Here is a 16,202-nt window from a genome sequence, read left to right as displayed (position 1 = left end):
GCAACATGCCAAACCTTGAATAAGATGGTAGTGAAGACTACACAGAAAGAGCAGAAGACCACTCAGGCACCACTCCTTTTGGCTAAGAAATGAAAATTGAGCCTAAAATTCAAATAAATTGGACAATAGAAGATGGAAAAATTGGTGTGATGAATCTCAGTTTCTGCAGCAACATACCAGAAAACTGCAGGGTCTGAATTAGGCATAAACAACATGAAAGAATGGATCCATCCTGCCTTGTATAAATGTTTTGGACTGCCGGTGGTGTGGGGCTATTTCCTTGCCACACTTTGGGCCTCTTAGTACCAAGTGAGCATCATTTAAAAAGCCCAGTCTAGCTGAGTATTGTTACTGATTATGACCATCCCTTTATGACTACAGAGTATCCATCTTCTGATGGTTGCTGAAGCAACGGTGTGATCTATCATGTCAACGTGGACCAAAATCTCTAAGAGATGTTCCAAACCCTTATTTTTTCTGCAAAGGATTGACATAGTTCTGAAAGAAAAGGGGGTCCAACCCGATACTAGCAAGGTGTACCCGGTAATGTGTCCAGTGACTGATTACAGGTATCATTAATTTTCAGAACAAATTTAATGGTAATCTGCTTAGTAGATTATAAGAGTATTAAGGTGTGGGAATGTGTACGAACACATATAACATAAAATAAAATGCATATCTTACAACATTACCTCAGCCTTTCTAGATTAAGTAATTTAAAGATTTAACCTCTATCATTATAGTGGAGGTCACTCTGACCATCCGCCCTGTCTCTGTATCCATCCCACCAAGGAATCAATGCCACAACAAATCAATGCAAAACTCTTAAATCTCCAATGTTAATTGTTAAGAGCCCCGTGGCACAGTGAAAGCCTAATTGCATAACATTGCATTAATAAAGATGAGCATGCCCCAACCCTTTCATCATGCAAATGTGTTGTAAAATGCTGATGCATGCTTTAACTCTCACAGATAAACTAAGTATTTTTTATTTTATTGAGACACTGGAGTACCACTACATCATCATGGTGGCAGTTTAATTTTGAAAAAAGCTACTGGATTTATATTGGTTGATTTTTATTGCTTTGTCTGAATAATTTATCCTACCATAGGAACAGCACAGTCTGATGTTATGAGGAGCCTTAATGACTGGCCATAATAGGATGGAGATCAAAAAGTATTCGGCTCTTTGCAGCCCCTTGGCTTTATGTCACATGTCTGTTTGAGAGGCTTTGGAAATGAGTAATGCTGCAGGAAGCCAATATTTAGGAAAGCAGGATCACGATTTAAATCACAACATTTTGGTTCAATTTTATTTCAAAAAATAAATAAACATTGATTTTGCTAATTTAGATAGTAAGACAGAGATAACAGAAAGATATGCTCTTTGATCTCTGTACAGCATTTGCTTATGTTAGACTTTGGGAGCGGTGGGTCGCCATTGTTTAACACATGGAGACCTACATTTGCTGTAAACCAGTGGCTTTTTCCTGCAGCACAGTAATAGGAAAATTCACCTGCCATGTTTTTGATGTCATTAGAAACTATAGATCCTAAAAGAGCCAGTGCGAGCACTGAGAGAACAACAGTGCTACCCAAATGATACTATTTTAAGAAAAAAAGTCAAAATGTGGAGATTACAGTTGTTGTTTCAAGACATACTGCTACAGTTTCTGTACCCTCTGAGTTAGTGAGCTCAGAATCTGTTTTAGTAACAAGAAAGGAAATGATTTCTCTTTTAGCACATAAACACAGAGTGGTGATAATTATAAGGACGTTGGAAAGATGGTGCAGAAAGCTGCATCTGGTTAGACGGGAAAACACACAAATGTGGAGAAGGAAATGAAGGAAATGGATTGTAATGGTCATATGCAAGGTTATCGATGGTTACACACTCATGCAATAAAGAGAATGCATGATGTGTTACCATACGGCTCGTTAATTTGTTTCACTAACTCATCTAAACAAGGTAATTTGTAGAGGGTATAGCAGCTGTGGCAGTTTGTCTTGAAACATCAATGGTAATCTCATTTCAAATTTTTTCCCAAAACGATCAACAATATATTTTTTCTTAATGTGACCCTAATACTCCTTCATTGTTTCCAACCAATTATTATTATTAAAAATAATAATAATAATAATGAAAACTGTTGTTCACTGTTGTCATGAATCTCTGCAACTGATGATCAGCTGATGTCACACTCTGGTTGGACTGATCATCTCAACATCAGCATGTTGTGCATGTGTCATGAGGACACTTTTCCCGGTGTTCTCTGAATCATCATTCATATCCAGTAAACACACACACACACACACACACACACACACACACACACACACACACACACACACACACACACACAGAAATAGAGAGAAGAGAGAAAGGAGAGAGAGGAGGGGGGTGGAGTTCTAATCTGCATCTAATCAATAAACTGATCCCAAAAGATTCATTAATTAGGAGCCATAATGCTGACAAAGCTAGCCTGCCAGTGAACTGTATGCATCAGTCAAAATTCACTTCTTTAGACCTTATACATACAAGGTGAGTTTTCCTGGCTGCTGTACAGCAACACCTTGGAAGGCATTTACTGGACAAGGTGTTAAACTCCATAAAGGATTTTTCATAATACAAAATCATTGAATCATTTGCCCACAGCTGCTGTACATGTTAATGTCTTGTAGGAAAAGGAACAGCAATGCAATTGCAATGTTACAAAATAATAATAATAATAATGTACAACAATTACAAATTTGCACAAAAGGTCAATGTGAAATACCTATGATACTCTCTCTATATAAATATAGTATATATAAATACTCTCTCTCTCTATTTGTCTTTCTCTTTCATATAGATAGAGAGAGAGAGAGAGAGAGAGAGAGAGAGAGAGAGAGAGAGAGAGCAGTTAAAAACAGTAATATATGAGTCATATTTGTACGCTGATGATTATTAACGATCAGTATGGTAGTTAGGATAGGTTAACACTCACAGGGTGTATGTTTTCTGTGTTGAATACTTTTGCTTTTACATGTATTTATTCTTTTTTTGTTTTCAAATTTAACATGTAAGTATTTTTCAAGCATGGTATTCATACCTTTTGTTAAGTCAGTGGACTAAATGAATCACAGCCATGAAGCAACAACCTTCCATGAGCTACAGTTGTGCCCTGCTTTGTTCTCAGAGAGGGAGCTCCTTATGTGGATCCTTGCCATGTGCCATAATGTAATTATCACGCTTGTGACAAAGCAAATCATGCCTTGTCAGCTCAAGTAGCCAAAAGCTGTCTATACATGGCTGCTGCAAGCTTATGCGTGTCCATATCAGTCAAATCAATTATTGAGCTTTCGCTTTACAGAAAGAAGGAACGATGAGATGTTTTTTAAAATATAAAGTAAGGACTACAAGGAACCAACGCTTCTCTGGTAAAAAAATAAAATCATTAAACAAATTAAACAGCAGTACTCAATTAAAGGTTTTCTTTTTTTTTTTTTTTTTTTTTGCCTGTCCCATTTGGTTCTTTAGCCGTCAGAATTGTTGTCTGAAGACCAACAAGGATACCCAATGGATTTATTTTGCCAAATGGATCATCGTGGCATTGCCGTATTGGTCCATTTGATCGACCTTTGTTTTTATTATTTATTTTATTTTCAGTTGTTACAGACGGGACAGACATGAGTGAGGGATAGGAAAGGGAGAAAGAAAGAGGAAGGAAAAGAATAACAGAAGGGGAGAGGGACAGTGAGAAGGGGGGGGGGGGGGGGGGGAGAAGGGGAAAAAAAATCTCCTGGATCACCTGTTGAGAGAAAAAGAATAGAAAACAAGCAAAAAAAAAAACAAAGCAACATACTAAACACAACATCATCGCATTAATCTAGCTAAGTGTAAACAGCAGTAAATACTAAATATTCAATGTTGTTGTGCAGCACGCAGGACAGACAGCGCACAATGTGCTTTGAAGTAGCAGCAAAGAAAGGTGTAATTTAAGTCTACGAACAGTGAACACCCGTGTGCACATCTGTGTGGATCAGTGCGCTTGTATTCGAATGGTTTCCACATGTAATGGTCTGCAAGAGGATGTAGAGAGCCATAGCCCTGCCCCCCAGAGCATGAAGCAGGCATGGAGGAGATCCAGGCCCCAGACATCCAGAGGCCCCAGAGTGCGAGAGCCCAAGGAGGACCACCGGAGGGGCATCCGTGCCACCCTCATGGGAAGGGCTGAGGATCCCCAGACGAGGCGTCACCCAGTAGCCACCGAGCAGAAGCTAGAGGGGGCTGCACCGGCGTGCCCGCCGGCTCTGCAGTCAGCCAGCTGTGCCAGAGTGAACCGAGCCGCAGGCCCAGAGGCCGGAGGCCTGAGGGCCCCCCGCACCCCGGAGGAGGCCTGACCGAGCAACAGGCGCCAGGCCCCGCCAAGTAGCCACCGGGAGTGAGCTGGTACATACCTGAGCGCCCAGCCCTGGACACCAAGAACCACCAATGCACCGACCCCTGAGGGCATCAGTCACTCTGACTCAAACTGATCGCCAAGGAGCCAGAAAAGCCTCGTTTCTCACCCCCGCTAAAGCTCCTGTTGATTCTGCATTTGTGTGTTCATGTGTGTGTGACAGAAAATCAGTGCAGAGTTAATGCAGGCTGTTCTGTTGCCCCCTCCTGATCCAACACAGCATGAAAATCACTAAACCACGTAAGCCTCTTGTGTCCTGAAGTGATCGAGAGACAAACACACTCCAGACACATAAACAAAAAACCTTTTTGCACTTTTATCAATTGCACGATCATCCTACATGAAGACCAGACACTATGGCTTAAAGTGGTGTCCCAATTTTCTTGAAAGATGGAACTGATATTATACTTTTACTTCCCCTTTACTTCCCCTAAATCTTCCCTGTTTGAGTAACCATTGATTAGTCAAATGGATTCAATTCAATTCAATAAAAAATTTTTGATCCTGAAGGTTGACCCCGAAGGAAATTGGGTAATTCTAATTATTATGCAGTTAGTTCAAATCATCAAATCAAGGCCACAGGAGTCTCTGTTAGATGACCAGATGACTTAATGACTGATTGATACAGCCTGTCCGTTAACATATATCAAACTTTTGTATTTGTCTCTAGACATTTACATTTTCTCTTCAAGGCAAACAACACATTATCTTCCACTGAGTTATTTATATGATCCATGTAGTCCTGTGGAAAACACTGAGTGGTCCATTACACAGTAATAGTTTGTGGCTCTGCGTGGTATAAATGAGATCTCAGTGTGTCCTGGAGCCACGGAAACAAGATAAAACTGGTAGAAACCTTAGTAATAATGGGAATGAGAGCTTATGTGTTTCAGTGTGTGTGCCCGTGTGAAATCCTGCTGCTCAGCCCTGCAATTAGCTTCTGTGTGTGCGCGTGCGTGTATGCGTGAAAGTAATGCCTGGAGATGCTGTTAACACTTCATCTGTTGCCATAACAACTGCACCAGGCTCAGTGTTAGTGAGCTGGCTCACTGACTGACTGGAAGGCTGTAAACGAACTTCAGGACTGATCGTCTCATGTGGAGGCAAGTTCACTGATTGACTGCCAGATGTACTGACTGATAACTGGACAGGGTCCATGCAATGTTTAATACTAGGTTTCAAGATAAATCATAACAGTTGATACAAAAACGTTACTCTTCCTGAACAAAGGCAACTTTCTGAATATGGATGAGATAGCAACACAAGCATTTTTTTCCTTATATGCTGTTATATAGGGTTGAAATAATCTCACCACTTTAATGAAAGTGGCTGGAAGTCGAGCAAACGAAAATATCAGCAGAACTTTTTAAACAAACAAACAAACAAACAAACAAACAAACAAACAAACAAACAAACAAACAAACAAACAAACAAACAAACAAACAAAAATCTATACTTCAACAGTGACGTCCATGGAGAAAAAGGAGAGTGTCTGACCGTTGTGGTAGAACTATATGCCTTATATGAGCTTTTTAATCCTGACACCTAGTGGTGAGAATTTAAAATTGCATTTTAGTGACGCAGCAAAAACATAAATATCGCCTTGAAAAATTGTAAATAATAATAATACTAATACTACTACTACTACTAATAAGAATAAGAATAAGAATAAGAATAATAATAATAAGAAGAAGAAGAATGAAAAGATATAAATAAAAATAGAAAACTGAGGGTAGTCTTTCATAAGATGAGAACTGGCTGATCTATGCAAATTCCCACAGAAATGCACAAATTGTCATTTACAGCATGATAATTTCCACGGGCATCTTAGACATCACGATTATTTGTTTGCTTAAGACATTTTGCATATAGCAAATGTTAGATGCAATCTAGATTTTAAGAAATCAGTCACTGACATATATTCTGGGAATGTGAAGAAAGAGTTTTTTTTTTTAAAGCAAACTTAATACTGTTTTCCCCTTAAACTTTTTACTCGGTCTTAAGAAAATGTGTTTTTTTTAATTTGTGGAATAAGTGGGTCAAATATATCAAACCATTACAATCAGATTTCATGGAGGTCTTAAGTGAATGATCGTGTCATCTTTTGTATTTCCTCTTTCCTCTAGCAAGTTTTACTCCTCTTTTTTTCTTATATTGCTTTCTAAACTCACTGATATTTTTTAAGTAACTAGACATCAAGGAGATTATAGGAAAATAAATACAAAAATATATTACATACGTCAAACAATCGAAAAATATGCCATACTTTTGAGCTTTTTTAAGATTATAGAGAATCAAGTAAAATATGTAAAATGAAAACCTTATTGATTACTAAAAGCCAATTTGAATACACCTGTTTGTTTATTTATTTAAATAGATAAATGTAAAGTAGATCAAGCGGAACTGTTGTTTACTGGATGGCAGGAAACTCCGTGGATGTGACACACTCTCCTCGCTCTGTCCAATCAGAAGAGACAGCTTCTCTACGTAATTCCGCACATGTGACGAACTGTCATGGTAGCCTCCTCGCTCACATCCCAACTGTAAAGACAAACTGAGCGCGGATATTTTTGTTGTTTACTGGTTAAATATGAAGTATTTGCTCCGGCTGGGGCGCTCGTTCGCCCGCCTTCATGTCCGGTTATGTCACCAGAGTGTTTACAGCCGCCATACTAACGCATGTAGAGTGGGAGTGGACCTCGGAGAGAAGTGAGTGGTCTTTCCCAGTTTCCATTCTCTTCCATGAACTGTGAAATAAAGCGAGCGGTTAAGGGTCACTGGCAGTTTCACGTGTTGTGTTCTTGCTGTTTTTGTAGGAAACTTGAAATCTCTTCAGGGAGGTTTGCCAGATTTGCTGATGGAGCTGCTGTAGTACAGGTACAAAAAAGTCTTCTTTGATTTGTCTTCGCCCTTTCTTTTTGCTTCTTTGTGTATTGTTTCTATTTCTGATTCTGTTTACTACTAATCCTCCTTCTGTTGTGGTAATTCATTAAACACCAGGCATAACTTTGTTGGCAAAAGATCTTTATTACAGAATAGTAAACCATGGGCCATCAGCATGCAGAGAATCGTCACTTATGCACAGGAATCCCACCAAGAAAAAAATCCTTTCAACTGGTAGCAGCCGGTCTATTAGTTTGGCTTTATGTCCCATGTCCGTTTTACCCAGGACGTGTCAGCACAGCACAGCAGAACCTATACTGAGGCTTGTATTGTTCGTGTTCATATGTTCAACTTGTAATTCACCTCTGTGGCTGCTTATTAAAACAGAGCAAAGATGACCTGTGATTTTTTTTTTAAAAATGTTGTTCTTCAGGTTTAAATGGTGACCACTTTTTCCTTTTCCCATAGCTCGGAGACACCTCTGTGATGGTGACCGCTGTGAGCAAAACCAAACCTTCTCCGTCTCAGTTCATGCCGCTTGTGGTACGACTCCATGTTTGTTACAGCCGTGTTCTAAGTGGATTTGACTTTATGAATCCCCGATGTAAGGAAACATCTGGTGGGGTTCTTTTGATTTAATATCCTTTTCAACTGACAGGTGGACTACAGACAGAAAGCTGCAGCTGCTGGTCGGATTCCCACGAACTACCTGCGGCGAGAGCTGGGCACCACCGACAATGAGATCCTCACCAGCAGACTTATTGGTGAGTTAATAAGATAAGCGCTGTCCTTACTGAGTGTATAACATTGTCGTGGAGGTTTGGTTTCCTGTTTAATTGGAGTGACCTGACTAACTTTCCCGTTCGTTTTGCTCAGATCGGTCGATTAGACCTCTTTTCCCTCCTGGTTATTTCTATGACACTCAGGTAAGTTAAATTTTAAAGAATTTTCACTGTCATGTGGTGATTATGTTGCCACATTTTTGTTTTCTTGCACAAAGGTGATAATCCTCCCATTCTGTTTTAATGTATGTTCACTCCTAAAGATCCTCTGTAACCTGCTAGCAGTCGATGGCGCCAATGATCCAGATGTGCTGGCTATTAATGCAGGTGAGGTAAATCTCAGCTACAGAGATTTCTTCACAAATCAGATTTTTTTTGTTTGTTTGTTTTATATCCTCGAGTAAAACATTATATTCTTCCATTAAAGCTTCTGCTGCCCTGGCCCTGTCTGACATCCCCTGGCATGGACCAGTGGGTGAGAAATATGCATATTGTTTTATTGATCTGAAATGGTGGTTTTCACTTCACTTTCAGTTCCTGGGACATTATTGTTATTATTGTTTATCTCCACCTTGGAGCTACTTATGTTATTGTGTGTGCAGGTGCTGTGCGTGTGGGTATGGTAAATGGAGAGTTGCTGGTCAACCCCACGAGGGCAGAGATGGCTTCTAGCAGTCTTAACCTGATAGTGGCTGGAGCTCCCAGCAGTCAAGTGGGTAAGTTAATAATTGGTATGTGATAAGCAGCAGAATATCTAGTGTTTATAGCGGCATGTAGTTAAGCTGCTAAGTTTAGAATTCAAACACTTGATCAAGTGTTTGGAATCACTTTGCTGAGGAGATAGTGCCTGCAGAAGTATTGACTTCCTGTATTTATAGACTTACCTTTATGTAAATTGTCTTTTATTGCTTCTCCTTTATGGGGATTTATTCATAATAGCATTTTGTGTTTTAAATTTGACAATTTCTGCTAAAGGTTACCTTGGACTTTTTTTAAATCTTTTTGTGGCCTGGATGTGTGGCTTTCTGTAATAATTCAGTTTCTGAGAATCCTACATTTTCCTGACTCCTGCTTCTTGTGCCTGTCTTAGACAGCATCACATACTCATGTTTCTCTGTGTCTGCCAGTGATGATTGAGGCATCAGCTGAAAACGTGCTGCAGCAGGACTTCTGCCATGCTGTGAAGGTGGGAGTGAAACACACCCAGCAAATCATACATGCCATCCAGCAGCTGGCACGAGAGCAGAAGGTGACTAAGCGCACCCCGGTCAAGATGTTTTCACCCCCGGCTGACATGGTGGAACATGTTCGGAGGTAAGAACACAGCCTGAGACTGAGGAAGATGAAGGCAAAGGATGCTGGGAATTAAGCAGTGTATTTTGAAATGTTTTGATAAACGAGAAAACAAAATAATCTTGAGGCAAGGGTAATGATTTCATTTAATGGTTTGGCCAAAAATAGGACAAAAATAGGATTTATATTGTTCTAGCTCTCAGAAATGACTTGCTTTTCCTTTTCCTGTTGCAGATTAGCTTCTGAGAGGATCTACGCTGTTTTTACCGATTATACTCATGACAAGGTAAAATCTATCATCTTTATTCAGCTTTCTGCTTCAGTTTATGTATTAGGGAAGTTTACCTAAATAACTGTAATAATCTCATCATAATCTTTTTAGATTTCGAGAGATGAAGCAATCAACAAAGTTCGGCTGGAAACTGAAGAGGAACTTAAAGGTAGGCCTTCAAAGTTATGGTGCATGGAAAGAATTTACAGTTGAGTTTCCAGTGTTGCTGTATTTCCATCTTTAACCCCTGTCAATTGATGTCGTCGATTCATAGAAAAATTCCCTCAGGCCGAGCCTTTTGAAGTCATTGAATCCTTTAACACTTTGAGCAAGGAAATCTTCCGTAATCTAGTGCTCAATGAGTACAGGAGGTAAGCACTCTGTGTTGTGGGTGGATATTATAATGTCACATCATCTGGGTGTGGAAAAATGGAAACATTGTGTTTCCCATTTTGTGTTTTTAGGTGTGATGGAAGAGAGCTGACTGGTTTAAGAAACATTTCATGTGATGTAGATCTATTTAAACCGCTGCATGGCTCGGCTCTGTTTCAAAGAGGACAAACACAGGTATGCTAAAGCACAAAGAGCCAACAAAAGTCATAGTTCATTTGGTAAATAAGTTGGGTTTTTTTTGAAGGGATTGAAGATGTTTGTGGCTGTTTCTTCAGTTTTGAAAGCAAAAGTATGACAGGTTTGAATACAACAGCAGGAACGCTGAAACTGTAGTCGAGATATGTCGCTTTAATGACTGTTACACAGGATTTTTTCCTGGCTCAGAGTAGGCCTGTTTGGTACACACTTAAGCATGATCAGTTTAAATAAAGTATCGTCTATGAGTCTGTGTTACCAGTGTACCATTCTGTGTTTAAAAAATCCTCTAAACTGGAAAAACTTGGATGTTACCTGTAACAAAGTCCTCCTCTGCTCCCTGTAGGTGCTGTGCAGTGTCACATTTGATTCCCTGGAGTCCAGCATCAAAACAGATATTATCACTACAGCTTTAAGGTAAAACAACCCGAACACATATCCCAAAAAGTTGATTCTGTTCATCTGGAAGTAGCGTTTTCAGCGGGAGAGAAAATTTCGTTACTCATCCAAGTGACTTCTTCAGTCACTTGCAGACCCCTGCAGGTTTCCCCTTAGATCCTGAGACTGAAGAAGTCACTTTGATGAGTGACTAAACATTTGTCCCGCTGAAAACGCTACATCCAGATAAACAGAATCAACTTTTTGGAATTTCCTTACATGGATGCTCAGACGGGAGCATGACCATAACTGGATATTTGTTGCTCATGCTGATACTGTTTATCATGGATTAAAAAAACGGTATCACCTCATATACTTTATATATACAGATATGCAGTATGTTAATGTAGTATTGAAAAGGATCATTGTTCAGGAAGTTTCAAGGAATGTATTTCAAAAGCTAGTTATTAATTGTGGAGATACTGCCAGCGTCTACCAACATCTGCACTCCTGTGATGCATGCATTTCTTTTTGCAGTGGCATCAAAGACAAAAACTTTATGCTTCATTATGAAGTAAGTAAAATCATTTTTTAAGTCACATAGTTGATCAGATATTAAATATAATTGTTTTAGTTTTCAAATAGAGCTGTAAAGTCAACTTTCCTTTCTTTTAGTTCCCCCCATATGCAACCAATGAGACTGGAAAGATGGGAGGCCTCAACAGGCGAGAGCTTGGACATGGTTTGTTTGACTTTTTTCATCCTCTGTTTGTATTCAGTCTAATAATCCCTCATTTCCATCAAGAATCTTTTGTGCATTGTTCGTGTTTTTGCAGGAGCTCTGGCCGAGAAGGCTCTGAGACCAGTCATTCCTAAAGACTTCCCTTTCACCATCAGGGTCACTGCTGAGGTGTTAGAGTCAAATGGTGAGTGCGGGGAAGCAATTTTATAAGTCGTAATATAAAAAGTCACAAATACGAATGTGTCCATTGCTCTTATTTTTCAACATATTTCCATCTCTGCATGTCCTCTCAGGATCCTCCTCTATGGCTTCAGCGTGTGGGGGCAGCCTCGCTCTTATGGATGCAGGTACTGTTCTGACTTTTTAGTTAATCCAGGAAAAATCCAGTTGTAAATTGCTCTCTGGACCTTAGACGTGCAGACAGCAAACATCAGCTTTTTTTTTTCAAAGTGACCTGAATTTTGCATGTGTCTGGATACGATGCTAGTCAGATAATATGTCATATAATAATGATTAACTAATATATCTAAATCTGTGTTGCCAGGTGTGCCCATCTCTTCTGCTGTGGCAGGTGTAGCCATTGGTCTCATCTCCAAGGCTAACCCAGAAAAACCTGCTGAGATAGAAAACTACAGACTATTAACAGACATTCTGGTAAGTCCAGTTTGTGATCAGTTATTATCACTAACAAGTGGAAGAAAGATTATAGTTGAATGCTCAAAATGTTATTGTAGTTGTTCCTGGGTATGACAGGTGTTGAATATGAGCTCTTAACTGTTTCGTAAACAGGGAATAGAGGATTACCTGGGAGATATGGACTTCAAACTGGCAGGAACAAACAAGGGTATCACTGCTTTACAGGTACTGCATTGAGTAACTTGTAATAAGTGTCTAAGAAAGATGTTTTAGAAGTAAAATTTAATAAAGCTAGCTGAAGGGACATCACTTTTTCATAGAAATGTTTTAATATAAACTGTACTCAATGTGTAAAATATTAAAGAAGAGACCAGTATAGTGTTAGAGCTTTATTTTATTCTCTTTTTATTATAAGACAACACTAACTTGTCTCTGTAATGGCAAGTTAAGCAGGATTCTTCTTAGTGAAAGTGTTGTTCTGCTTAAACGACTGCGTGGTGAAACATAAATGGCCTTTCTGATACAGATGAAATGTATTAACTAAATTTTCTTTATTTTACCTCCAGGCTGATGTGAAGATTCCTGGGTTGCCACTGAAGGTGGTCATGGAGGCAATCCAACAGGCCACAGGTAGCCCCAAAACTGAGAAATATACTCTTTATTAAAATTTTATTTGCATGGCTGTTTTTCAGCATTTGCCTGTTGTTGTGTTTCAGTGGCAAAGAGGGAGATCTTGGGCATTATGAACAAATGCATAGCAAAACCCAGAGAGAGCAGGAAAGAGAATGGACCTGTTGTAGGTAGGTTATGTCTGAATATTATATATATAGAAAGATGCAATATTTAATAGACAGTTTTTACTGTCATCTGTTCCAATATGTGATGTTTTCTGTCTTCAGAAAATGTCCGGGTACCTGTCTCAAGGCGAGCTCGCTTTGTTGGCCCTGGAGGCTACAACCTCCGCAGGCTTCAAGCTCAAACAGGTAATGTATAAGTAATAAAGTCTGAAAAAGGCAACTTGGAATGTGATGGTGACGTGATGCTAATCCAGCAGCACACAGATTTGTTTTTTCATAATAGAAACTGTTGTGCAGAATATAAAAACGTCACCACGTTTTCTTCTTTGCCTTTAGGTGTGACGATAAGTCAGGTAGACGAAGAGACTTTTTCCGTGTTCGCTCCAACACCAGGAGCCATGAACGAAGCCCAACACTTCATCAGCGAGATCTGCAAAGATGATGTGAGTCTCCCCCACTTGTAATTACCTTTATAATAGCAGTCTGTCTTTATTCAGAGCCTTTCAAAATTTGTGTTAAAATTTGCTCTACAGAGAACCCGAAACAGATTAAAAAAAGAGGAATATAGTATAAAGCTTAAGCTAGATGGCATTTAAACAAAGAAATAAGAGAAATAATCCTGATCAGTACACTTAAAAAAACAGGAAAGCTCTCAGCATGCTCTAATAAAACATAAAATATATATATCTATATTTATATATTCTAATAGTTTCTTTGCACCCTTTTATGCACATATATAAACTCAATTGCTGTTTTATATCACAATGCAAACATGACCTGCATAAACAAATCAAAACATTAAGAACAACTGCTTACACATATTACACATATTCATAATGTATGTAGGTGAAAATGGGTCTATTTCTTTGTTTTGCAGCAAGAACAGCAGCTGGAGTTTGGTGCTATCTACACTGCCACCATCACAGAAATAAGGTAAACTAAAACAATGCGTTATTTACCAACAGTGTTTGTTTACAGTTATTTCTCCACACTTGGAAACTGATTTATGTATAAATAAAGTATTGCAGCCTTCATACATTCATCTGTTCTTCTGCTCCTCTGCTTTAGGGACATTGGCGTGATGGTGAAACTTTATCCCAACATGACTCCTGTCCTGCTGCACAACTCCCAGCTGGACCACAAACGGGTTTGTGAATTTGTCTGCGTAAAATGGTTTTCCTTTTGAGTCTGATGGTAAGATTTCTACTTAAGTCACTTCCTTTATTTTCCTTTTAGATCAAACATCCGAGTGCTTTGGGCTTAGAGGTGGGACAGGAGATACAGGTGCGTCTCGGTTACTGCAGACAAGGCATTGCGTATTTCAGTCTGGGATGCTTGTATCTAAACTGTGTTCTGCTAACAGGTCAAGTATTTTGGACGGGACCCAACAGATGGCAGAATGAGGCTTTCGCGGAAGGTGCTCCAGTCTACCGCTGCAAGTGTCGTAAAGAGACTGAATGACAAACAGAGCATCTCCATGGGTTCAAGCGACATGCAGACGACCAGTACAGATTCGTGACACTCCCCCATGACTGCCTAACTTCTGGCTTTTCTGTCAGAGTAGACTTGGACTGAGTCAACTTTCCCTTTTCAAACAACAGATCTTGTTACGAACTATACATAAAGAAGGTTACTCCGCTGCTGAGAGCATGGATGTGGCTAAAATGCTGCTGACATCATGACTCTGAGAATTTGCACAAACAAACGGATAAGACGAGGAGGCAAACATTTTCAAAAATACAAGTGTCTACCCATTTTCATGCTCTGTTGTTTGACTGTATCAAAGTCATAAGATTTTTCTTTCATTACACAACAACAGTGCTTCTGTCATTCACATGTGTGATAATGTTGCCTCTTGAGGCATATTTGGTATCTGTTGTAGCAGCGTGTCCACTAAAGAAAAGAAAGGCAAGTGGGTGATGTGTTAGAGAGAGGCGTTTTCTTAATCTTTATATGGTGTTGCATTTATATTATATGTGAGTAATAAAATGTAAATAAAAAATCAGCCACAGGTGGGCCACATGCCAGTGTACTCCTAGTGCTGTTACCAACCATGGATAAGTAGGTCAGGAAGGGGATCCGATGTAAAATCTTCAAATCAAATATGTGGATCATCAAGAATGAACGACTACCAATGGTGCTGTTGACCAGCAGGGTGCTGGTGGAAACTGCTGTGCAAAGACAAAGAAAGAGGAAAGCAGGAGAGAAGGAAAGGTTTGTAAATGAGAGTTTACAAACCCAACTAAAAGGAGTAGCAGTATGTAGATGTAATATGTAAATAAAGTCATTAATGATTTCTTTATTCATGTCTTTAAGTCAACAAAACACCTTCCAACCGTGCCAGAATGTACTGAGTGCATGCATGTAAAATTTTCTTCATAAAAAGCTGATTTAATTGCATGTTTCAGTGGCCACATGCAGGCACACAAGTACTGCTTCAGCGTGTTTTAAAAAAGACAGTTGCTTCACAAGCAACTGCTTCACAAGGGCAGCACGGTGGCACGGTGGTTAGCACTGTTGCCGCACAGCAACCTGAGTTCAATTCCAACATCAGGCCGGGGTCTTTCTGTGTGGAGTTTGCATGTTCTCCCCGTGTTTGCGTGGGTTCTCTCCGGGTACTCCGGCTTCCTCCCACCGTCCAAAGACATGCAGCTTGTGGGGATAGGTTAATTGATTAATCCAAATTGTCACTAGGTGTGAATGTGAGTGTGAATGGTTGTCTGTCCCTATGTGTTAGCCCTGCGACAGACTGGCGACCTGTCCAGGGTGTACCCCGCCTTTCGCCCTATGACAGCTGGGATAGGCTCCAGCGCCCCCCGCGACCCTGAAAAGGATAAGCGGAAGCGAGTGGATGGATGGATGGACAGTTGCTTCACAATAGAAAAGGTTCATCCAGTGGGTCCTTAAAAGAAACTGAGTGGTGGAGATGATAACAGGAGAGCTGTAAAATTTCAACATTTATTTAAAACAATTTATTGCATAATATTGGACAGGGAAAGATCTAATAACTCTTTGGAGTCTTACAGAAGAATTAAGTGTTTCTCTGTTCAGCCTTAATCTAAGAGTGTTAGTAGTAATGTGTAGGGTTGCATCAGGAAGGGCCTACAGATCTGGAGGGAGGAGGAATGAAAGTCAGTAGAAGCAAGGCAGAATACATGTGTATGACTTAAATACCTCTGGGCTACAATCCAAAACAACAGACAGTGCACAAGACAGTATAGGCAGGGTGGAGTGGCTGTCGAGGTAATTTGTGGATATATTGGACAAAGGATGTTGAAGACGAAGCTTGCCAGACAGGAGGACAAGAGGATAACCTCCGAGAAGATTGATGGATGCAGAGGAAGGTTGATGTGACAGAGGAGGATGGACTGAGATGGAGGCAGATGATCC

At 39.8% G+C, this 16,202-nt stretch overlaps 1 protein-coding gene across 2 annotated transcripts; it reads left to right on the top strand.

Annotated features, from left to right (window-relative positions):
• Positions 1–6,903: 6,903 nt before the first annotated feature.
• On the top strand, positions 6,904–14,981 carry pnpt1 (polyribonucleotide nucleotidyltransferase 1). Of its 2 annotated transcripts, XM_082558367.1 has the most exons (29): positions 7,136–7,151; positions 7,259–7,319; positions 7,464–7,647; positions 7,794–7,868; positions 7,984–8,089; positions 8,202–8,251; positions 8,371–8,434; positions 8,535–8,582; positions 8,710–8,823; positions 9,235–9,421; positions 9,635–9,686; positions 9,783–9,840; positions 9,946–10,042; positions 10,136–10,238; positions 10,606–10,676; positions 11,175–11,211; positions 11,313–11,379; positions 11,474–11,563; positions 11,673–11,726; positions 11,924–12,033; positions 12,169–12,240; positions 12,582–12,645; positions 12,732–12,815; positions 12,915–12,998; positions 13,149–13,255; positions 13,690–13,745; positions 13,881–13,959; positions 14,049–14,096; positions 14,176–14,981. In XM_082558367.1, the coding sequence occupies exons 3-29, from the start codon at positions 7,588–7,590 to the stop codon at positions 14,329–14,331; spliced, it is 2,193 nt and encodes a 730-aa protein (XP_082414493.1). In that variant the 5' UTR covers positions 7,136–7,151; positions 7,259–7,319; positions 7,464–7,587; the 3' UTR covers positions 14,332–14,981. The 2 variants fall into 2 exon arrangements, with proteins under 2 accessions (XP_082414492.1, XP_082414493.1); XM_082558366.1 differs by lacking the exon at positions 7,464–7,647 and having other exon boundaries at positions 6,904–7,151.
• The last annotated feature ends 1,221 nt before the right edge of the window (positions 14,982–16,202 follow it).

Source organism: Aulonocara stuartgranti (assembly GCF_965226115.1).
Source record: "Aulonocara stuartgranti genome assembly, chromosome: 13".
NCBI classification, from domain to species: Eukaryota; Metazoa; Chordata; class Actinopteri; order Cichliformes; family Cichlidae; genus Aulonocara; species Aulonocara stuartgranti.
This window is presented reverse-complemented; position numbering and strand designations above follow the sequence as displayed.

Bases quoted from the DNA above. Each gene is read 5' to 3' on its own strand.
- pnpt1 (XM_082558366.1), top strand. From the start codon at position 7,033: ATGAAGTATTTGCTCCGGCTGGGGCGCTCGTTCGCCCGCCTTCATGTC. The intron at 8,583-8,709 runs GTGAGAAATATG...TTGTGTGTGCAG, and splicing joins CCCCTGGCATGGACCAGTGG to GTGCTGTGCGTGTGGGTATG. The intron at 11,380-11,473 runs GTTTGTTTGACT...GTGTTTTTGCAG, and splicing joins CAGGCGAGAGCTTGGACATG to GAGCTCTGGCCGAGAAGGCT.